This window comes from Micromesistius poutassou, assembly GCF_964030765.1.
Source record: "Micromesistius poutassou genome assembly, chromosome: 5".
In the NCBI taxonomy this organism is placed as follows: domain Eukaryota; kingdom Metazoa; phylum Chordata; class Actinopteri; order Gadiformes; family Gadidae; genus Micromesistius; species Micromesistius poutassou.
The window spans coordinates 8213406-8237246 of record NC_140275.1 but is presented as its reverse complement, the minus strand read 5'-3'; the positions used below and the strand labels follow the sequence as shown (position 1 = coordinate 8237246).

Here is a 23841-nt window from a genome sequence, read left to right as displayed (position 1 = left end):
GACAGCAGGACTGGGAGGTACAGACAGACAGACAGCAGGACTGGGAGGTACAGACATACAGACAGACAGCAGGACTGGGAGGTACTGACAGACAGACAGACAGACTGACTGACAGAGAGACAGACAGTGTGCTGGTGGTGTGATTCTGGTGTGTCCTCCTGCAGGAGTATGCGTCGGGGAAGCAGAACCACTTCAACGTCCACAGCCTGCACTCTGGGGAGCGCTACGAGGTGCAGGTCCGCTGCCGGCTGGACCACGGCCACTGGAGCATCTGGAGCCCCGCCTCCTCCCTCAGCCTGCCCCACTGTGAGTCTAGTCCCGCCTCCTCCCTCAGCCTGCCCCACTGTGAGTCTAGTCCCGCCTCCTCCCTCAGCCCGCCCCACTGTGAGTCTAGTCCCGCCTCCTCCCTCAGCCTGCCCCACTGTGAGTCTAGTCCCGCCTCCTCCCTCAGCCTGCCCCACACCAGATGACTGAACCTGAGGTTAGTGCTCACCAGATAACTGAACCTGAGGTTAGTGCTCACCAGATAACTGAACCTGAGGTTAGTGCTCACCAGATAACTGAACCTGAGGTAACGCTCTCCTTCCTGTGTTGAAGACGCTCTGAAGCAGAGGCTGCTGTGGAGCGGGGTCGCCGTGACCGCCGTGGTGCTGATCACCGCCGGGCTGTGCCTGCTGATCATGAAGAGGAAGAGGTTTACACCTACACCTACACTTACACTTACACTTACACTTACACGTAGGGCATTTAGGCTTTTACCCAAAGCGACTTACTGCACCCACCGACGGCGGAGTGGACCCCTCAGGGCGACGGCCAGCGGGTCAGGAGCAGTCAGGGGGAGGCGTCACGCTCAGGGACACCTCCACACTCCGCTAGGAGGAGCCGGGGATCGAACCAGCGACCCTCCGGCTACCAGCCAACCCGCTGTACCTCCTGAGCTAAGCTGACCCCCACTTCACACTTTATTACACACTGGTTCCACTCCTCACAGAAGACAAACAAAGCTCACCTGACAGGAGCTCATGTGAAGGTGAAGAGACAGACATTCACCAAAGTGATGAAGGCAGGGTCCTCTGTTCTGGTGGCACTCATTATAATTCACTCATTCACTCATTATAATAACCCCGTTGGTTCAACACCGAGGTGCTGAGCTACAGACCACCTTCGTATAAAGGGTCTATTTTCAACCGCAGACACACACACACGCACACACGCACGCACGCACGCACATACACACACGCACACACACACTCTCTCTCTCTCCGATTGCTCCTGAATGACCAACCGGTGAGTGGTGATGTTTGAGTGTCTGGACGGCCGGAGTCTGACCTCTGTCCTCTGACCTCTGGCCTCTGACCTCAGGGTGAAGGGTTGGCTCCTGCCTCCGGTTCCTGGTCCCAAGATCCAAGGCTTCGTCTCCCAGCCTCTCCAGGTAACGTCAAAACCACTTCCTCCCTCAGCCGACAGCAGCAACAACAACAACAACAACAACAGCAGCAGCAGTGCGGTCTTCTTCTCCTCCAGAGCCGGTGTTCTGAGCAGGTCCTGTACAGCCTGGTCCCCCAGGGGCCCCCCCCGGCGCTGGCCCTCAGGGACCCCCCCGAGGAGCACCTGGTGGTGTGTGACGGACAGGAGGGCCGGGCCCCGGACGGGCACAAGTCCCCCGCCAGGAGCCTGATGGGCCCCGGGTTCTGCCAGGGGCCCCGGCCCGGCCCCGAGGGAGGCTCGGCCCCCGGCCTTGCTCATGGGCCCCGGGCAGTGGAGAGCGGAGCACTGCGGGACCACGGGGATGTCACCGACAACCCATCTCCCGCCCACCGAGGGGGGTGGAGTAACGTGCCGGGCGGCGCTAAGGAGAGCAGTGGGGGGCCGCTGGGGCCCCACCGACCCCCGGGGCCGTGGGACACCGTGGGGCCGTGGGGCCCCGTGGGGGGGGAGGAGGAGCAGCAGCAGGAGTACAGCAGGGTGAGCACGGTCTGGGACAACGCGCTGGTCCTGGAGAGAGACCCGCCCCCCCCGACCCCCAAGGACCCCAAGCAGTGGGCGGGCTGGGGGCCCCCGGACAGCGGATACGTCGACTCGGGCCCTTCGCAGCCCTGATTTCATACGGCGGCTCTCTCTGTGGTTTAGCTTTTTCATTGATTGCTGCCTGTATGTTTGTGTTAGCCGGTCAGAAGAGACGACCGCGGGGAACCAGCGACTGTCGCTCGCTAGTCCCTGGTTCAGCCTGTTCCACGGTCAGTTCAGGAACTGTTCCACGGTCCGGTCTTGTGAACGGATCCTGCTGTCACGTCTAGGACCCGGTTCCTCTCAGCGACCTGGGGCCCCCCCCGGTACATCAGAGCCTCCAACCTGCTCCTACTCTCTATATTGATATTAAATATTATACACGTATGAGCACTCTTCATTCTGCCTCTGTGATTGAGTAAAATCAACACAACATAAATTAATCTCACTATATTGCATTTAGCACTATTTTACATATCTAAGAATCCATATAGGAAATTAATCCCCATCACAAGCTCTTTAGAAACACAAATTCTATATAGTTAGTTCAGTGTTCTTTGAATTTAAACCGAACATGCTTTGCCACAGGACCATTTCATTTTTGGCTTTTTACCAATTACAATCTTTTTAATGTGTGTATACATGATTCAACTGTATCATATTTATACTTACAAACTTACTTATTTGACCCATGAAAATAGACTTTTACATAAAGATACACAAGTCCAAACCCTGCACATTACACCTTTAATGCACATATTCAGAGTCGCGGGAACCAAAATCACTAAGTAATCAACCATGAAAAAAAATACAGTCTCAAAAAATTGACATACAATCAAAAAAGGTGAAAGCTCAGTGGTTAGGTAGTCAAGGTGGTGGTTTGGAGCAATTGGAAAGCTATTTGCAGTGCTAAACTTAATGGGTGCTGATTGGATACGGCTGAATGCTCAACCAGACAACAGAACATGATTGGATAAGAAGGACTGAAAGCAAAGAGACCAAGGTCTCCCAGAAATGTATCATCTCTCCCTACAGAACACAATCTAGAGCTGTGTGTGTGTGTGTGTGTGTGTGTGTGTGTGTGTGTGTGTGTGTGTGTGTGTGTGTGTGTGTGTGTGTTAAAGGCCACCATTATCACTCGTTCTCTGATAAATCACATTTTCTCGGCGCCGTCCCATGATTGGCGTTCCTGTGTGTGTCCCAGCTGCCGTCCGATTACAAAACGTTGTCGGTTTAGTGCTGACAGGATTAAAGTCGCCGTTATTACGATCCCGGCGTGTGTATATATAGATATAGATATCAAATATATCATCTTATGATTGAGCAGGTCAAATTGTCCCTGCATGTTTGATTCATATTTCATGTTCCGACACAGAGACCCTCAGCAGCAGGGGGTCTCCAGGTGGGCTGCGGTCACGCAGTGACTATCAGGGGCCCAGCAGGGGGCCATCAGGGGGCCAGCAGGGGGCCATCAGGGGGCCAGCAGGGGGCCGTGGTCTGAGTGCGTTTCTATACCATCAGGCACGAGGAAGCGGGGGGGTGGCTCAGGGTCAGCTCTGCTCGTCTCGCCCTCGTGGTTCTGCTCCGTCCAGACGCAGGGAGCCCAGCTGCTCCTCAAAGTTCAGGAAGGGGTGGTTACAGTCGTTCTCCAGCATCTTCTTCCACAGTTTAACTGAGAGGGTGGGAGAGAGACACACACAGACAGACAGACAGACAGACAGACAGACAGACAGAGATCAGTGAAAACAGAATGATGTCCTGGTTTCTGAATGCTCCTAGTTGACCTCAGGGTTTTGTGGAAACACAGATTACAGATTACCCAGCAGCAGACGTCAGCCGAGGTCACATGGCCCTGGGTGCCGAGGTCACATGGCCCGGGGAGCCGTTGACATGTCACATGACCCCGCCCCGTGTCACATGCTATCTGACCTGGGACAGGCAAGGAGAAGGGGTCTGGGACTAGGGTACGGGAGTACGGGTCCTGGAGGGGTCTGGAGGTCTGGAGGGGTGTGAGGGGGTCTGGAGGGGGTGTGAGGGGTCTGGAGGGGGTCTGGAGGGGTGTGAGGGGGTCTGGAGGGGGTCTGGAGGGGTGTGAGGGGTCTGAGGGGTGTGAGGGGGTGTGAGGGGGTCTGGAGGGGTGTGAGGGGTGTGAGGGGGTCTGAGGGGGTCTGGAGGGGTCTGGAGGGGTGTGAGGGGGTCTGGAGGGGTCTGGAGGGGTGTGAGGGGGTCTGAGGGGTCTGGAGGGGTCTGAGGGGGTCTGAGGGGGTGTGAGGGGGTCTGAGGGGGTCTGGAGGGGTGTGAGGGGGTCTGAGGGGGTCTGGAGGGGGTCTGGAGGGGTCTGAGGGGGTCTGAGGGGGTGTGAGGGGGTCTGGAGGGGTGTGAGGGGGTCTGGAGGGGTGTGAGGGGGTCTGGAGGGGTGTGAGGGGGTCTGAGGGGGTGTGGAGTTGGCTTACTGTACTCTGGCTCCTCCTTCTCCTCCACCACCTCCTCCACCCGGGCTGGGGGGGGAGGGGGGGCAGCAGGGCGGAGACGCTGCTGTCCTGGGTTCTCCTCCTCCACCTCCTCCTCCTCCTCCGTCTGCTCCATCACCTCCACGCGCTCCAGCATCTCCTCGTACGCCTTCCTGGCCTCCGAGCTCAGCTCTATCATCTTATGGTAGAAGTCCTGGTGAACACATGAACACATGAACACCAGTCACCCTAGGGGTTAGTAGTCCTGGTGAACACATGAACACCAGTCACCCTAGGGGTTAGTAGTCCTGGTGAACACATGAACACCAGTCACCCTAGGGGTTAGTAGTCCTGGTGAACACATGAACACCAGTCACCCTAGGGGTTAGTAGTCCTGGTGAACACATGAACACCAGTCACCCTAGGGGTTAGTAGTCCTGGTGAACACATGAACGCGGTGGAGCAGCAGGTGTTGGGTGCAGCAGGTGTTGGGTGGAGGTGGTGTTGGGTGCAGCAGGTGGTGGGTGCAGCAGGAGGTGGTGGGTGGAGGTGTTGGGTGCAGCGGGAGGTGTTGGGTGGAGGTGTTGGTGCAGCAGGAGGTGTTGGGTGGAGGTGTTGGTGCAGCAGGTGTTGGGTGCAGTGGGAGGTGTTGGGTGGAGGTGTTGGTGCAGCAGGAGGTGTTGGGTGCAGCAGGAGGTGTTGGGTGGAGGTGTTGGTGCAGCAGGTGTTGGGTGCAGCAGGAGGTGTTGGGTGGAGGTGTTGGTGCAGCAGGTGTTGGGTGCAGCAGGAGGTGTTGGGTGGAGGTGTTGGTGCAGCAGCAGGTGTTGGGTGCAACAGCAGGTGTTGGGTGGAGGTGGTGGGTGCAGCAGCAGGTGTTGGGTGCAGCAGCAGGTGTTGGGTGGAGGTGTTGGGTGGAGCAGCAGGTGGCGGTAGGGCGGGGGTCTGACCTGCGCTCCGTCGTAGTTGAAGATGCCCACCAGGCTGACGGGCACCGCCTTGTTGACGCAGCGGCCCAGAGCCTTCCTGGAGAGGGCGAACACGAAGGGCACGGCGCGCTGCCGGCACGTCTCCAGGATGGTGTGGAGAGCCTCATCCAGACCGCCTGCAGGGGAGGAGTTAGAGGAGGAGTTAGGGGAGGAGCCACGGTCAGGGGAGGAGTTAGAGGAGGAGCCACGGTCAGGGGAGGGGTTAGAGGTGGACCCACGGGTTAGGGGAGGAGCCACAGTCAGGGGAGGAGTTAGAGGAGGAGCCACAGGTTAGGGGAGGAGTTAGAGGAGGAGCCACGGTCAGGGGAGGAGTTAGAGGAGGAGCCACAAGTTAGGGGAGGAGCCACGGTCAGGGGAGGGGTTAGAGGAGGAGCCACGGGTTAGGGGAGGAGCCACGGGTTAGAGGAGGAGCCACGGTCAGGGGAGGAGTTAGAGGAGGAGCCACGGGTTAGGGGAGGGGTTAGAGGAGGAGCCACAGGTTAGGGGAGGAGCCACAGTCAGGGGAGGAGCCACGGGTGAAATTATGGAATTAAAATGGAATTATTGTAAGTCGCTTTGGATAAAAGCGTCTGCTAAATGAAATTTGGTATACATTCTTTATGTCTTTATTTTATATCCTGTATATTTTTTCTTTTGTATTCATGATCTTGAATTTCTACATTTAAACACCAAATCACATTCCTTGGATGTGAAAGCAACAGAGGGGGACCAGGAGGGAGACCAGGAGGGGGACCAGGAGGGAGACCAGGAGGGGACAGAGAGGAGAGGGGGGGGGAGACCAGAGGAGACGGGGAGGGGGGAGGGAGAGACCAGAGGAGACCGGGGGGGGAGAGACCAGAGGAGACCGGGGGGGGGGGGGGTACCTTTGGACTGGCTCCTCTCACAGTTGGGCGAGATGACCACACACTTGACCTTGCCGAGCCGTAGGTGCTTGAGGACCTCCCTCAGCCCCATCACCAGACGCTTCTTCATGCGCGCCTTCATGGGGTCCTTCTGGTACAGCCGGTCCTGGAAGCGGACCAGCTCCCGCAGCAGGGAGCTCACACACTCGTCCACCTCCTTACTCAGGACCTGGCTGCAGTAGCTACACACACACACACACACACACACACACACACACACACACACACACACACACACACACACACACACACACACACACACACACACACACACACACACACACACACACACACACACACACACACGTAAATGTGGTTTGTCGTGTTCCTCTGGGCTCCTCGTGGTGACTGAGGAGCCGGTGAACACAGCGAGGAGAACCGGTTCTTACTCTCTGAACTTCCTGCTGTGGATTTTGGGCTGGTGGTGGGGGGTGGGGTGGGGCGGGGGCTCTACAGCGGGCTGCTCCTCTGGCTGTTCCTCTGGTTCCTCCTCCTCCTTCTCCTCCTCCTCCACAACCACCTCCTCCTCCTCCTCCTCTTCCACCACCTCCTCCTCCTCCTCCTCCTCCTCCTCCTCCTGCTTCTCCTCCTCCTCCTCCTCCTGCTCCTGCTCATTCTGCTCCTCCTCCTCCTCCTGCTGCTCCTCCTCCTCTGCGTCTGATTGGGCCAGGTGTCCCTCTGGCTCCTCCCCTGGCCGTTCGGGGGGCAGACCTGCGGACGTACAGACAGACAGACGCTGACAGGTGGACGCCGTGGACGGGCTTGGAGGCCGAGGGGTTAGCAGGGGTTAAGTCACTCTGAAACAGGAAGCAGCATCACAACGTTACTTTGATACTTTGAGAATGTCTCTGTCCACCAAGAGGATGTCTGTCCCTCAGACGACACTAGGCAGAGCCAGCTGGGGCAGAAAGTAACTAGTAATAACTAAGTAACTAACTAAGTTACTAAGTAACTAAGTAACTAAGTAACTAAGTAAGTAAGGAGCGCGGGGAGGGAGCGGCTCACTGACCCGTGTCCCCGCTCTGCTCCTGGGGGGGGTCCAGACCTCGCTCCTGGAGCAGACGGTTCTGCTTCCTCTCCTCACGCTCCTTTAGGATCACCTGAGGGAGCGGAGAGAACACTGTTAACCTGTTCAGTCAACACTAGTAACCTGTTCAGTCAACACTGTTAACCTGTTCAGTCAACACTGTTAACCTGTTCAGTCAATACTGTTAACCTGTTCAGTCAACACTAGTAACCTGTTCAGTCAACACTGTTAACCTGTTCAGTCAACACTAGTAACCTGTTCAGTCAACACTAGTAACCTGTTCAGTCAACACTAGTAACCTGTTCAGTCAACACTAGTAACCTGTTCAGTCAACACTAGTAACCTGTTCAGTCAACACTGGTAACCTGTTCAGTCAACACTGTTAACCTGTTCAGTCAACACTGTTAACCTGTTCAGTCAACACTAGTAACCTGTTCAGTCAACACTAGTAACCTGTTCAGTCAACACTGTTAACCTGTTCAGTCAACACTGTTAACCTGTTCAGTCAACACTGTTAACCTGTTCAGTCAACACTATTAACCTGTTCAGTCAACACTGTTAACCTGTTCAGTCAACACTGTTAACCTGTTCAGTCAACACTATTAACCTGTTCAGTCAACACTGTTAACCTGTTCAGTCAACACTGTTAACCTGTTCAGGGGACCGTTCAATAACTTGTTTTAAACTCCAGGTTCTGTTTCAACCTAATGAACCATTTATTGTTTAAAGGAGTGAGCCAATGGCCTGTGTTGTGATCAAGGTTTTATCCAGAGTTTGTGTCCTGAATGAAGAACAGTTAAACGGAAAGAGTTAATGGAAGAGTTAATGGAAAATGATGGCCAGCCAGCCAGCCAGTCAGCCAGTGGTGGAGAGTGGAGGCCTCACCCTCTTCAGCTGGGTGGGTTTCTTGGCCTTGGGCACCTCTCTCTGCTTGCCCTTCTTCACCATGGGGCTGGTGGAGTCCAGAGGGTTGTGGGCAAACTTGTCCTGCTGCCACGGCGCCTTCTTCTGGAGCAACGGCCCCTTCTTCAGGCCCACGGGACAGGCTCCTCCCACTGCGGGGCAGGGGTTAGACAGTACAGAGACGGGTCATTAAGGAGCAAGCAGGGGTCAGACAGTACAGAGACAGGACCTTAAGGAGCAGGTAGGGGTTAGACAGTACAGAGACAGGTCATTAAGGAACAGGTAGGGGTTAGACAGTACAGAGACAGGTCATTAAGGAGCAGGTAGGGGTCAGACAGTACAGAGACAGGTCATTAAGGAGCAGGTAGGGGTTAGACAGTACAGAGACAGGTCATTAAGGAGCAGGTAGGGGTTAGACAGTACAGAGACAGGTCATTAAGGAGCAGGTAGGGGTCAGACAGTACAGAGACAGGTCATTAAGGAGCAGGTAGGGGTTAGACAGTACAGAGACAGGTCATTAAGGAGCAGGTAGGGGTTAGACAGTACAGAGACAGGTCATTAAGGAGCAGGTAGGGGTTAGACAGTACAGAGACAGGTCATTAAGGAGCAGGTAGGGGTTAGACAGTACAGAGACAGGTCATTAAGGAGCAGGTAGGGGTTAGACAGTACAGAGACAGGTCATTAAGGAGCAGGTAGGGGTTAGACAGTACAGAGACAGGTCATTAAGGAGCAGGTAGGGGTTAGACAGTACAGAGACAGGTCATTAAGGAGCAGGTAGGGGTTAGACAGTACAGAGACAGGTCATTAAGGAGCAGGGAGGGGTTAGACAGTACAGAGACAGGTCATTAAGGAGCAGGTAGGGGTTAGACAGTACGTTACCTGACATGAAGAGTGGCTTGGCGTCGTGTTTGGTCTTCTGGGATTGATGCTTCCTCTCCAGCACCTCCAGCATGTTACCGATGTCCAGCTGCAGAGGAACCTTGCTCTTCTTACCTGTGGCCTTCTCAGTTTTCTGGAGAACCGGAGGAAGTACAACGAGAACCTCAGGGGCCGTACTACAGTACAGCACACTAGGATAGTAGTATAGTATAGTACTACAGTACAGCACAGTAGTATAGTAGTATATTAGTATAGTATAGTACAGTAGTATAGTACAGTAGTACAGTACAGTAGTATAGTACAGTAGTATAGTACAGTAGTATAGTACAGTAGTATAGTAGTACAGTACAGTAGTATCATCAGACCTGACTCCCCGGTGGGGCGGTGGTGCTAGTGGTAGTATAGTACAGTAGTATAGTAGTATAGTACAGTAGTATAGTACAGTAGTACAGTAGTATAGTATCATCAGACCTGACTTCCCGGTGGGGCGGTGGTGCTAGTGGTAGTATAGTACAGTAGTATAGTACAGTAGTATAGTACAGTAGTATCATCAGACCTGACTTCCCGATGGGGCGGTGGTGCTGCTGGCCGTCGGTCTGGAGGCTCCAGCGGAGGGACGGCCCAGGTCTGGGAACTCCTCCTCATCCTTCAGAACAAAGACACCAATCAGCACATGCCCTGACCCTGCCCCGCCCCCTAACCCTAACCCTCCCCCTGACCCGCGACCCTGCCCCGCCCCCTAACCCTCCCCCTAACCCTGCCCCGCCCCCTGACCCCACCCCCTCCCCCTGCCGTTCAACATGTGATCGGAGTCAGACCTCAAACTTGGGCGGCTCCTGGGGGGGCGCCGGCTCCTCAGGCTCCTCCTCCGAGCTCCGGGGGGGCTTCTTCTTCCTCTTCCTCCTCTTCCTCTCTGACGAGCTGTCCTCCTGCTCCTCCTGGAGGGATCAAACAGGAAGTGGGAATGGAATCGTACAGGAAGTGGGAATGTGGCAAAAATCTCAGTGTTGAAATAAATGATCCAGGATTAGAATGATTTAAATACAGAAGGGGGGGGGGGGCTTTGGTACGAGGGAGTTGGTCGGGATTACACCTGAAGATTACAGCGGCGATTATAAACCTGTTTACATTGGGCATCTGGCAGACGCTTTCCAACGCAACTCACATTGAGCACATTTGTCTGAAGTACAAAGTAACCAGTAGTGCTGAAACATAAACTTCAGATCCCCCAGATCTCTGACACATTCCACCGTTCAGACCAGCAGTACCTGGGCGCCGCTGACCGGCTCCTCTCTCTGGACGGGTTTCCTCGGAGGCTGGGAGGCCACGTTGGCCCAGGAGGCGGAGGCCGGTCTCTCCGGACCCCCTGGAGAGACCTTCACTGGCCCTGGTTTCACAGCATGGAGCGCTCCCCGGTCTACAGCACACAGTCACAGGGGTCAAGTGACAGGGGTCAAGCCTGTGACTTTCTCTGAGCTTGTTAAAACTGACCCCAAACCAGTTCGGGTCTACTTCATGAATGGAACATTCAGGATGATATGTTACAGTGACTATGAGCCTGTGTTACAGTGAGCCTGTGTTACAGTGACTATGAGCCTGTGTTACAGTGACTATGAGCCTGTGTTACAGTGAGCCTGTGTTACAGTGACTATGAGCCTGTGTTACAGTGACTATGAGCCTGTGTTACAGTGACTATGAGCCTGTGTTAAAGTGACTATGAGCCTGTGTTACAGTGACTATGAGCCTGTGTTACAGTGAGCCTGTGTTACAGTGACTATGAGCCTGTGTTACAGTGACTATGAGCCTGTGTTACAGTGACTATGAGCCTGTGTTACAGTGACTTTGAGCATGTGTTACAGTGACTATGAGCCTGTGTTACAGTGACTATGAGCCTGTGTTACAGTGACTATGAGCCTGTGTTACAGTGACTTTGAGCATGTGTTACAGTGACTATGAGCCTGTGTTACAGTGCCTATGAGCCTGTGTTACAGTGACTATGTGTTACAGTGACTATGAGCCTGTGTTACAGTGACTATGAGCCTGTGTTACAGTGACTATGAGCCTGTGTTACAGTGAGCCTGTTTTACAGTGACTATGAGCCTGTGTTACAGTGACTATGAGCCTGTGTTACAGTGAGCCTGTGTTACAGTGACTATGAGCCTGTGTTACAGTGAGCCTGTGTTACAGTGACTATGAGCCTGTGTTAGTGAGCCTGTGTTACAGTGACTATGAGCCTGTGTTACAGTGAGCCTGTGTTACAGTGAGCCTGTGTTACAGTGACTATGAGCCTGTGTTAGTGAGCCTGTGTTACAGTGACTATGAGCCTGTGTTACAGTGACTATGAGCCTGTGTTACAGTGAGCCTGTGTTACAGTGACTATGAGCCTGTGTTACAGTGACTATGAGCCTGTGTTACAGTGACTATGAGCCTGTGTTACAGTGAGCCTGTGTTACAGTGACTATGAGCCTGTGTTACAGTGACTATGAGCCTGTGTTACAGTGAGCCTGTGTTACAGTGACTATGAGCCTGTGTTACAGTGAGCCTGTGTTACAGTGAGCCTGTGTTACAGTGACTATGAGCCTGTGTTACAGTGACTATGAGCCTGTGTTACAGTGAGCCTGTGTTACAGTGACTATGAGCCTGTGTTACAGTGACTATGAGCCTGAGTTACAGTGAGCCTGTGTTACAGTGACTATGAGCCTGTGTTACAGTGACTATGAGCCTGTGTTACAGTGACTATGAGCCTGTGTTACAGTGACTATGAGCCTGTGTTACAGTGACTATGAGCCTGTGTTACAGTGACTATGAGCCTGTGTTACAGCGACTGTAAGCCTGTTGGTCCCCTATGGCCCCTGTGTTAATGCTGACCAGAAGGTACTGGACCCACGGTACGAGGACCCTACCAGGGGAGTGAGGCACTGATACGGGTCTGACATCAGGGGCGCGTCGGCGTGGGCATGGACTTCCTGCGGGCCTCTCGTTATCGGACTGCGTCTACATAGGAAACGATTCAATTGAGTTACTCATTCATAACAGATCATTCCATCGAATCAGCTGACCAGTACAGCTTATGTGAACCAATGGCAACCCCAACCTTGTTAGAAGACACGGGCCCCTGGGTGTGAGGCCCCTGGCTGTGAGGCCCCCGGGTTTGAGGCCCCTGGCTGTGAGGCCCCCGGGTTTGAGGCCCCTGTTGAGGCCCCTGGGTTTGAGGCCCCCGGGTTTGAGGCCCCTGGGTTTGAGGCCCCTGGGTTTGAGGCCCCTGGGTTTGAGGCCCCTGGCTGTGAGGCTTCGGGCCCCAGCTCGAGGCGGGGGGGGCAGAGGTTCCTGGCGTTGCGACGGCCAGCTCAGGGAAATCGTCCATCTTGACCTCGAAGGTGAGCCGGCTGGCGTGGGGCGGGCCCCCGTGGGGTGGGCCCGTGTGGGGAGGGCCCCCGTGGCTCCGTGCAGGGCCGGTGGCCGACCTTTGGCCCCTCAGAGCTGAGGAGGAAACAAGCGGAGAAGCTCCAGGTTGTTGTCTGGTAATACAGCACGTTGTAGTTCAATTTAACTCCAGGGAGGAGTGCAGGTGCTACAGGAAGAACAGCCTTGTTCAGCTTCACTAGACGCCAAAGTGATCTGGCTTCATTTTTGAAAAGATCTTTATCAGTTATCTAGCAAAAATATAACGGAAGGCATTTGAAGCAGAGGACAGAGCAGCCAGCATTCCAGCCCAAGGAGGAGAGGAGATTAGATCTAGGGTGTGGCTTGGCTCCACATTGAGTTAAGGGGGTTCATTGAACCATTAATCAGGACTGTGAGCCATATAGTACATCATATATATAGTGTCATTTATAGTGTTGCTCAGGCACCTGGTCCATAGAGCGTAGGACGTTGTGAACCCAAGGTAACCCCTTTAATAACCAACTAATAACTAATAACTATAACCAATAGTTAGCTTCAAGTCACCACATCAACGTAGCTCTACCGTTATATTGCTCCTACACATGGGAAACACGTGCTGTTCTATTGTTTTGGTAGCGTGTAGACAGAATGAGTGCTAACATGGCGCGCCCTTGGGACCCCTTCCTCAATGATAAAGTCGTCTGAATTGATCACCTCTTGTTGATCCATCTGTCCTTCTGTCCTTAAACTGGGACTCATTTGGGTGCCTCGTTTTCTGCGGACGTGGAAACAGAAAACAATGTAAATGCCTTCATTCACATCTTCCCTTCATGTTATTGTACAGTATATATATATATATATATATATATATATATATATATATATATATATATATATATATATATATATTAGTGTGTATGATGAACCTTGTTTTGTGGATCCCATCTAGACGAGTCTGTGTACGGCCGCGGGCTGGCGTCTCCGGTCCGTCGGTCGCTGGTCCGTCTGTCACCATCGTTCCTGGTCCCTCGGTCACCATCGTTCCTGGTCCCTCTGTCACCAGGGTTCCTGGTTCCTCGGTCACCATCGTTCCTGGTCCCTCTGTCACCAGGGTTCCTGGTTCCTCGGTCACCATCGTTCCTGGTTCCTCGGTCACCATCGTTCCTGGTCCCTCGGTCACCATCGTTCCTGGTCCCTCTGTCACCATGGTTCCTGGTCCCTCGGTCACCAGGGTTGCTGGTCCCTCTGTCACCAGGGTTGCTGGTCCCTCTGTCACCAGGGTTGCTGGTCCCTCTGTCACCAGGGTTGCTGGGCCCATTCCTGCCTGGCCTCCCTCCTCTCCCCTCGGTCGCTCCATCAGGACCGGCACACTTCTGTCCCGGGCTGGTGAACGACTGACGGGTCCTTAGTTTCAGAAGGACACAAAGTTCCAACATCAAATCGAATTATTAAACCTTATTCATAGAATGCTTTTCATGCAAAACTACAACAACACAAGGAGATAAACAACAACACGTTGCCTGACGGGATATCAGTGTATTGTATTAAACAGCAAAGCCCATTAGGTCAGAGCACCTTGGGTTGGAGCCGTAGGGGCTAAGTAGGGTGACGGGTGCTGAGCGGGGGTCTGTCCGCTCCCAGGGCTCCATGCTCTCTCACTGGGACTGCGTTGAGTAGACGGCTCACTTTCCTGGAAGAACAACAGTGAGGTAAAGACAACGGGGTTCTTCTGTAACAGGGCTCCCTGCGACGGACTTTAGCGGAGCTTTACTTTAGTTCACTGACAGCGGCGGGACACGATCAGGATCACATTGTACTGAATCATACCGAGATCCTCTTTGGCAGAATCAACATCCAAACCCGAACGCCTGGTTCACCTCACAGCTGTCCCTACTGATCCAGATGACAATAATACAACACTTTAAAACAAATCCCTTCTTACTTCGACAGCACAACGGCTGGTGGTCAGTTGGCATTCATTTTGCAATCCGGCAAAGTGTAAAAAGGCAAATCTTGGCTGAACTTACACCCCAACTAGCCCCAGAGCAGGGGCAGTTGGCTAACATTAGCATCTATCTTAAACACTAGCCGCTAGCTGTCAACATTAGCCTACTGGTTCCATAGGTCACAGACGGGCTGGGCGAGGACCCTGAATCAGAGCGTTATCCCGGTCTACCGCAACGCAATATCCTGTCTTTGACATCCTATAAGCTGTGTGTGCCGGTCAACAGTCCTTGGAGCGAGAATGGAGAACATGAAAAGAATAACAACGACGACGACAAGGAGAACACATATAGAGCATTCACGTGTGCAAATGTGCAAAGCAATATCCAAAACATGTAAGGGAAAAGGGAAAGGAACGCTCCATCGGATGTCCCGCCCTCTCTCTAGCCTTTAAACCCGTGTAACTGAAAGTCCCGCCCATCTCTCGCCATTAACGCTGACTTGAATCATCCCGCTCCAGAGGAGCACGCCTCGGCGAGACCTGAAGTCACGACAGACTCGAGGTCTCCGTCTGTGGAGCCACTCTCGACCACTTTGATCGACAGGAAGCAACCCACCTAGAAAGTGATCCACCGTGTCCATCTTCAGCGCTTCAGATTGTCAGTTCCTCCTTCCTTATCACTTCACACGCACTTCTGTGGAGCATCGCGAGTGTTCCGCGGTTCTTCCGAGCAGGTGGCGCTACCTGTCGGATGGGTCTTCTCAGGGCCGGCCCAAGCCTTCTGGGGGCCCTAAGCAGAATTTGTTTCAAGTGCAAGCGTCATCTGTGCTTGATGATTATTGACACAAACGGCACACCATGTCACATTATAAATTGCATAAATACAGGAATGGATTGTGAACTGTCCCTCTGGGCAAAGAAACATAAAGACCCCCCTCCTCCAATGTGTGTAAAAGTGGGAGTACATGGGGGAGTGGGGCGGGTCTGGGGGTCCTCCCCCAGAAAACGTTGAATTTGGTAGATGTGATTTCCTGTATTCTGGTGCATCTTGGGGATGGCCAGCTGGAGATGGGCAATACCTTCATTCGTTCAGATTCATAGCCTATAACCTGACTTGTAGGGCCTGCACAAGCAAACTAATATAGCACTGGGTTTAGCTGCCCCCAAAACCATAAGTCATAAGCAGAATTTCATGATTTAGAGGGCTTTTAGAAATATCACATCACATATCCTGTGATATTTACCTGAGGGGCCCCATTCAGACATCAACAAATAACTCATTTTGTATGATTAAGGAAGCCCTATTAAGACATATCACATTCTGTATTTGATCTGGGCCCATTGAGAGGGTCATCCACCCCTGTATTAATATAGTTGTTTACCCTAAACCAGTGTATTTAACCTCAGAGGGTACTGAAATCACAAATCTTTTTTAAACTCTCATATTTGAAGTGAAACACCAAGTGTGGTTTACTGAACTTGCGTTTAAAAAAACAAACCGAGTATAGCCCTGTGTTTACTCTACTAGCAGTGGGACATAAGGACAGTGCCCCCACGTGGCAGCTTCAGGAAACACAGCGACACAGAAAAACAGGGCTTAGTATTTGTGTCTTTATTTTATTATTAAAGCTTGGTATATTTGTACTAAAACACAAACTGTACCTTAAGTTACCATCTCCATGGTCAATATAAACACTTAAAAAAAAAAAACCTTATTGATATAAAAATAAACATTGACATAAATGATTGAGATATGTGTTGAATGTCTTGGCCCATGCGTGTAGAGGTATAAAAAATAGAAAGTGTTTGCATTGTTTGGTCCCATGAAATGCTTTCAGTTCATTATAGTACTGTCCTGTTATGGATAGATCTATCCATTGGCGATCTGTCGCCAAATAAAACCGTTCTTCCCAAGAAGACATAAACATTACAACTTAAAAGATGTAAATCAAATCTAAAAACTATTTGTTTTCAGTGCCATTCCCAGTATAACGCCTTGAATGATTCCTTCTCAGACCGGTTGTGATTCCCTGTTTACTCCGTCTTTAGCCTGCTCGCTGTTCTGAGCAACAGCAGAGGAACTACAAACATGGCCGACGTGAGGATGAAGCAGACCTCTGCTCCAGCCATCCAGTACACTGTGAAGAGAAGAGAACACACAGAACAAAGCCCGTGTTTAAATAGCTACAACACTATTAAAGGTGGATTTGTAGTTATTTGCTGCATAATTAGTTTGTCTTCATTCGTTCAGTGGAACGATGAGAAGACGGCTTGTTTACCGGAGGACGTGACGATGGGGCCGAGGGCTCTGGCTAGAGCTCCCAGACTCCTCAGAATCCCCATCACCGTCCCTTTCTGACCCGCCGAGCCTGCAGGGACAGGAGGAGGGAGGTGGCATCGTGGCACTCTAAATGTCTATTAACCGCATGCAAAAACCAACGAGACCTCACTGCATGAATCAATGTAATACTGGGATCATTCTGCTCTAAAACCATTCCTCCATTCATTCAGTCCCCCTTTTGTTTCCTCCAGGAAGGTGTGTGGACATGAGAGTGAATCCCATCCCCATGGTAACGGAGGAGAGCATTACCATGGTCAGAGACCAGCGTGGACAGGCAGGGAACCACGATGGCCGCAGCTGGAACAGAGGAGGACAGAAGGTGAATGTTCTGGAGGGTTCCATGAGTCACAGGTCCCTCCAGGGACAAACATCGTTCATTTAACCTTTCACTTCCGTTATTAGATTATAGTTTCAAGACAATAAAGCGTTCACTTCCACTTTAGAACGATGGCTTGAGTTGATGGCTTCCTCGGTTAAAGCGGTGGACTTACCGAATGCGTACAACGCCAGGCCCACATAAAGCATCACCAAGTTCCACGCGAGCCCAACCAGTACGAACGCTGGGATCAGGGCCAGGATCGCCTGAAGGAAATGGAAAACCTTTTGAATACCGACACCAGCCTTCTGGTAACACAGAGTGGCCAGCTGCCTCCCTCTTCCCTCCAGGTCTCACCGTACGGACAGCCTTGATGTGGTGACCCGGTTGGATTCTGCGAGAATACCCCCCCTGTATCGACATCATGATGACCCCAATGAAGAAGAACATCTTTCCTTGCTGCATACTGCAAACAAAGTAAGAAGAGTCATTTAAATAATGTGAAAAAAAGAAAAAAAATAAGAAAAAAAAAGAAAACCTGAAGTAGTAGCAAGCTTGACCTGTTTTACTAGTTATACACGACTAAAGAATACTAAAGTTCAGGAGCCCGTTCATTTGTACGTCTGGAACCAGCTGGAAGCGGCTGCTTCTCTCACCTGGTGAAGTGGAAGCGCTGATGCGTGAGGAAGCTCAGAGTGAACTCCAGCCCCGAGAAGAGGAAGAGGTAGGAGAAGTACACCAGGCCCAGGACCTGCAGCTTCCTCATTTCTGTCAACCCATGCACAACATCTTACCCCACCTGTACACCACCCTCACTCACATTAACTCAACGGTCAACCAACACACAACATCTTACCCCACCTGTACACCACCCTGACTCACATTAACTCAACGGTCTGGAAAGCTTCCATTCATTGTTGTACTAATGCTCATGTTGTGTATTTTACTTTATTTTAATAACCTGTATTTATATATTTCTGTAGTTTTTAACCTTTTCTTTAAAATGTGTACAGATCTTTTCCTCCGTATTCTGGTCCTTTGACTGATGGATAAGGAGAGGGAGGGGCTCACTCTGCTTGGAGGGGGGGTCCCTCACCCGGGAGACAGCGGTGAAATAGAACAAGGAGCCGGGATCCAGGAGGTCTCTGGGGCCCTCCAGCCCCGGGGAGGAGACCTGGAACCACGAGGATCAACATCATCAAACAGAACGGGCTCAACAAAGAGATTTACAATAGCTTTGTTTAACTTTGGTTTATTGGCTTTGAAAAAGAAATTAGCATGTAGACATAGATTGATTTACTGTTATCTGTGAGTAGGCATTATCTAATTATGAAATGAGGAGCATCCAGACTTTATTTTAATTCACTTCAAACTATCTCTCCTCCTCCCTCTTACATGTTGCAACAACAACATGTAACATGTAATCATTCATGACCCCGGTGTGCGGAAAAAAACTGTATACAGGGATGTGGGATGTGCATACAAGAACAACTGCCCAAACAGATGAGCTCACTAGTTGTCAGTAAACAGTGGAATGGAAACATCTGTGCCAGCGTAAGACCATCTGCTCACTGGACTGATGGTACCTTTACATGACCAGCGTAGGACCATCTGCTCACTGGACTGATGGTACCTTTACATGACCAGCGTAGGACCATCTGCTCACTGGACTGATGGTACCTTTACATGACCAGCGTAAGACCATCTGCTCACTGGACTGATGGTACCTTTACATGACCAGCGTAAGACCATCTGCTCACTGGACTGATGGTACCTTTACATGACCAGTGTAGGACTGATAGTACCTTTACATGACCAGCGTAAGACCATCTGCTCACTGGACTGATGGTACCTTTACATGACCAGCGTAAGAACATCTGCTCACTGGACTGATGGTACCTTTACATGACCAGCGTAAGACCATCTGCTCACTGGACTGATGGTACCTTTACATGACTAGCGTAAGACCATCTGCTCACTGGACTGATAGTACCTTTACATGACCAGTGTAGGACCATCTGCTCACTGGACTGATGGTACCTTTACATGACCAGCGTAAGACCATCTGCTCACTGGACTGATAGTACCTTTACATGACCAGCGTAGGACCATCTGCTCACTGGACTGATGGTACCTTTACATGACCAGCGTAAGACCATCTGCTCACTGGACTGATAGTACCTTTACATGACCAGCGTAAGACCATCTGCTCACTGGTCTGATAGTACCTTTACATGCCATTCATTATTTCCTAAGCTTGATTTTGAACGGGATATCTTATTATAGATTCTGAACCGAGATTCACCTTGAGGTGCTTGACCAGTCTCTGGAGCTCACCTTGAGGTGCTTGACCAGGGTCTCTGGAGCTCACCTTGAGGTGCTTGACCAGGGTCTCTGGAGCTCACCTTGAGGTGCTTGACCAGGGTCTAGAGCTCACCTTGAGGTGCTTGGCCAGGGTCTGGAGCTCACCTTGAGGTGCTTGGCCAGGGTCTCTGGAACTCACCTTGAGGTGCTTGGCCAGGGTCTGGAGCTCACCTTGAGGTGCTTGGCCAGGGTCTGGAGCTCACCTTGAGGTGCTTGGCCAGGGTCTCTGGAGCTCACCTTGAGGTGCTTGGCCAGGGTCTGGAGCTCACCTTGAGGTGCTTGGCCAGGGTCTCGGGGAGAAGGAGCCAGATGAAGAGCAGGTCGGCCAGGCTGAAGAGCAGCGCCAGCAGGGCGGGGTACTGGTGGAAGAGCTCCCCCTGACCGGCGCGGACGGCGAAGTACGCCCCCATCAGAGGGCCCAGGGTGAAGCCCAGGGAGAAGGCGATGCCGACCATGGCCTGAGGACACACGGCAACAGGAACGGGTCCAGGCATGTGAGCTGTACATCACTTTTAGACCACATTAGAAAAGCACTGGTCTGGTAGAAGGCTGTGTAATACACCCCTTTATCTATTGGACACCCCCCGTTGACTGTGACCCTCATTTGACACTTTGTGTAGGCACTGGTTGTATGTTGTACGTCCTGGCACTTAAAAATAGTACTTAGCATTGTGTAGCATCTGATCCTAGCTATCTTTGTTGCATATAAGGAGGAATGGGTTAACCTAGTGATGGTTAGTGTATACGGGGAATGGGTTAACCTAGTGATGGTTAGTGTATACGGGGAATGGGTTAACCTAGTGATGGTTAGTGTCTACAGGGAATGGGTTAACCTAGTGATGGTTAGTGTCTACAGGGAATGGGTTAACCTAGTGATGGTTAGTGCTTGGCACTTGTTTCTATGAACATCCTTACTGTACCCACAGAGATAGATTGTTGTTTCTCTTTCTTCTGACTAATGTACTTATTGTAAGTCCCTTTGGATAAAAGCGTCTGCTAAAGGCCCTGACTGTAACTGGTTTCTTTCTAACCACTACAACGTACCATTCCTCGGTTCCGTGCCTTTGGGCAGGGCAGGTCGGCCACCACGGCCGTGCAGACGCTGACGTTCCCCTTACAGATCCCCCCGACCACCCGGAACACCAGGAAGCCGCTGAAGCTCCGGGACACGGCCCAGACGGCGTAGGAGAGGACCAGGCCGGCCTGGAGGAGAGGAGAGGAGCCGGAGCTTCAGGCTGCTGCTGTGGGATTGGTCCGTTCTCAGAGTCTCTGTCATTGGCTGCTGCTACAGGATTAATATAATATGGTCTAGTCGTCCTGTTAACAGTTATTACATTTTATTCACCTGTTTTGATGTACTTACAGAGCGAGCCCAGCTAGGCTCCCCGGGGCCACTACTAGCCCCTACTAGTTGTCCTTTCTGTTCATCTAGTTAATCTTTTCTCTATCTCTTTAGATCTTCTCAAACCATCTCTGGCGAGCCTATCTGGGTACTCTATCTGCCCCCTGTTGCCCCCTGTTACCCCCTATCTGCCCTCTGTTGCCCCCTGTTACCCCCTATCTGCCCCCTGTTACCCTCTGTTACCCCCTATCTGCCCCCTGTTGCCCCCTATCTGCCCTCTGTTACCCCCTGTTACCCCCTATCTGCCCTCTGTTACCCCCTGTTACCCCCTATCTGCCCTCTGTTGCCCCCTGTTACCCCCTATCTGCCCCCTGTTACCCTCTGTTACCCCCTATCTGCCCCCTGTTGCCCCCTATCTGCCCTCTGTTACCCCCTGTTACCCCCTATCTGCCCTCTGTTGCCCCCTGTTACCCCCTATCTGCCCTCTGTTACCCCCTGTTACCCCCTATCTGCCCTGTTACCCCCTGTTACCCCCTATCTGCCCTCTGTTGCCCCCTGTTACCCCCTATCTACCCCCTGTTGCCCCCTGTTACCCCCTATCTTCCCCCTGTTGCCCCGTTGCTCTCTGTTGCCCCTGTTGCTCTCTGTTACCCCCTGTTACCCCCTATCTGCCCCCTGTTGCCCTCTGTTACCCCCTATCTGCCCCCTGTTGCCCTCTGTTACCCCCTATCTGCCCCCTGTTGCCCCCTGTTACCCCCTATCTGCCCTCTGTTACCCCCTATCTGCCCTCTGTTGCCCCCTGTTACCCCCTATCTGCCCTCTGTTACCCCCTGTTACCCCCTATCTGCCCCCTGTTACCCCCTATCTTCCCCCTGTTGCTCTCTGTTGCCCCCGTTGCCCCGTTGCTCTCTGTTACCCCCTGTTGCCCTCTATCTGCCCCCTGTTGCCCTCTGTTACCCCCTATCTGCCCCCTGTTGCCCTCTGTTACCCCTTATCTGCCCCCTGTTACCCCCTATCTTCCCCCTGTTGCCCCCGTTGCCCCGTTGCTCTCTGTTACCCCCTGTTGCCCTCTATCTGCCCCCTGTTGCCCTCTGTTACCCCCTATCTGCCCCCTGTTGCCCTCTGTTACCCCTTATCTGCCCCCTGTTACCCCCTATCTGCCCCCTGTTGCCCCCACGTTGCCCCGCCCTGCTCACTGTGGTGAGCAGCAGCAGCGGTCTCCGTCCGTGGCGGTCCGACGCCGCGCCGGTCAGTGGGGACGACAGGAACTGCAGCAGAGAGAAGAGCGATCCGATCAGACCTAAACAGTGGAGCGAGGAGCAGAACAGGGAAACTGTTTAATACTAAACTCTGACTGAACTTGAATCAACAAACCTTTATGATAACTATACTGTAAAACACTGAAACAACACTATACAAATGATGAGATTCAATTAACTCAGTAAAGCCTCTCTTCACACACAGAGTGAGAGGAGTGTCATAAACACACAGACTCACCCCCAAACAGAACGCTGTTGTACTTCCTCTCCATCGGGATCCCCACCGCCTCCCTGAACCAATCCACAACGCTCTGAAGGGACTGGTACACCGGGTCCTGACCAATCAGAAGACAAGAGGAATCAGACAACCAATAGCAGCCTTCTGAATGTCAGTGAATGTCTGTTAACACAGGACGGCTCGGTCAAACCCCCGCGGTGAGGAGAGGTGGGGTGGAGGACATCCCCACACACTGACAGCCAAGGACAACGGACCTCCAGGAGAGAGTCTGGAGAGAAGCCCACCAGCAGAGCCTGTCCAGGGTCTGTCCTGTAGGCCCTCAGAGGACGGACCAGAGCTGGGTCTGGGGTTCTCACCTCCGTCTGCCCGTAGTGGTCCAGGATGGAGGGGAACAGGGGGAGGATCAGAGTGAAGCCCAGCAGGTCCAGCAGCAGAGCGAGGAACACCATCTTGATGACCCTGGAAGAGAAGACCTCCTTCTCCTCAGAGATGGTCTCACTGGTTCCACCCATCCTTCACGATCTGCTCAGAACACACCACATAAGAACCGTGTTGAACGGAGAACGTGATCCAATGACTGGAAGACGACGTGTACAATATGTTCCTGTGGTGAACAAAAACACAGTTACCAAGTACGGTGGATACAGTCAATATCAGAGGCTCAATTCTGGGTGAAGCTGATGGTTCTGTTGATAGTTCTGATGATAGTTCTGTAGTTATGTCTGTAGTTCTGTTCTGTGGGTAGTTCTGTAGTTATGTTGGTAGTTCTGTTCTGTCTGTAGTTCTGTTCTGTGGGTAGTTCTGTAGTTCTGATGGTAGTTCTGTTCTGTGGGTAGTTCTGTAGTTCTGATGGTAGTTCTGTTCTGTTAGTTCTGTGGTTCTGGGTTCTTTGAGAAGGTCTTCTCAAACCATCCCTGCAGGTGAAGTGGACTGGGACCCTGGTCTAGTTCGGGTTGAAGCCATAAAACCAGACGCGTTAACGTCGTGGTGACGGTAAGGAGACCAGAGGCATAAAGATAAGGAAGCAGCAGGTAGGACTGGAAGGAACGAGGAAACAGAAATGCTAGAGGAACACACCCACGGGAGGGTTTGGTTATTCAACGATCCCAGTACCGATGGTGGAAATAAAAATGTAATGCATACAACTCATAGCAAAGAAACCCATTTAAACAAGTTTAAACCCGGACTTAACTCCATAGGATCGGTAGAAGACACCTTGGCCACATCATCAACTTAACTCTTTTTAACTAATATATTAAACAGAACGCAGAAGATGAAGTCCTCACTGAAGTACGGGTATACTCACGCCGATCCCCCAGATAACGAGTCACCAGAGACGGGCAGCGCCTTGCTCATCAGCAGCCTGCCTGGTTCTCCTCACTGGTTCTCCTCACTGGCGCCTCTCTGCTTTGCGACCAGGAAGCGGAGTCCCGTCTCCCTGGGAGCACCACGTGACGGGAGACGCCACGCCCACGAGGTCTATATATATAAATATATA

General features: G+C 52.2%; 3 protein-coding genes across 6 annotated transcripts in view; all 3 read right to left on the bottom strand.

Moving 5' to 3' along the window:
- Positions 1 to 2737: 2737 nt before the first annotated feature.
- Positions 2738 to 15349, bottom strand: LOC311343806 (uncharacterized protein). 4 transcript variants are annotated; one of them, XM_084468768.1, is made up of 18 exons: positions 15100 to 15123; positions 14366 to 14431; positions 14114 to 14228; positions 13465 to 13942; positions 13253 to 13313; positions 12249 to 12634; positions 12058 to 12148; positions 10423 to 10571; positions 9973 to 10092; positions 9711 to 9800; positions 9155 to 9287; positions 8258 to 8427; positions 7355 to 7445; positions 6735 to 7056; positions 6307 to 6527; positions 5405 to 5559; positions 4461 to 4671; positions 2738 to 3679 (listed from the first exon to the last, which is right to left on the bottom strand). In XM_084468768.1, the coding sequence occupies exons 3-18, from the start codon at positions 14185 to 14187 to the stop codon at positions 3558 to 3560; spliced, it is 2874 nt and encodes a 957-aa protein (XP_084324894.1). In that variant the 5' UTR covers positions 14188 to 14228; positions 14366 to 14431; positions 15100 to 15123; the 3' UTR covers positions 2738 to 3557. The 4 variants fall into 4 exon arrangements, with proteins under 4 accessions (XP_084324894.1, XP_084324896.1, XP_084324893.1 ...); XM_084468770.1 differs by lacking the exon at positions 14366 to 14431 and having other exon boundaries at positions 15100 to 15349; XM_084468767.1 differs by lacking the exons at positions 14366 to 14431; positions 15100 to 15123 and adding an exon at positions 14481 to 14619.
- Positions 15350 to 16111: 762 nt separating this feature from the next.
- On the bottom strand, positions 16112 to 23742 carry LOC311343603 (major facilitator superfamily domain-containing protein 10-like). Its single transcript, XM_084468512.1, has 13 exons — positions 23650 to 23742; positions 22700 to 22865; positions 22344 to 22440; positions 22043 to 22146; positions 20549 to 20707; positions 19774 to 19962; positions 18212 to 18314; positions 17797 to 17908; positions 17498 to 17606; positions 17316 to 17406; positions 17074 to 17121; positions 16763 to 16852; positions 16112 to 16621 (listed from the first exon to the last, which is right to left on the bottom strand). The coding sequence occupies exons 2-13, from the start codon at positions 22853 to 22855 to the stop codon at positions 16518 to 16520; spliced, it is 1362 nt and encodes a 453-aa protein (XP_084324638.1). The 5' UTR covers positions 22856 to 22865; positions 23650 to 23742; the 3' UTR covers positions 16112 to 16517.
- The window catches only part of mvk (mevalonate kinase), a 48294-nt gene continuing 45163 nt past the window's right edge, over positions 20711 to 23841 (bottom strand). Inside the window, exon 10 of the mRNA XM_084468514.1 lies at positions 20711 to 20812. Coding sequence (XP_084324640.1) covers positions 20798 to 20812 — 15 coding nt within the window. The 3' untranslated portion in view covers positions 20711 to 20797. The remainder of the gene's footprint in view (positions 20813 to 23841) is intronic.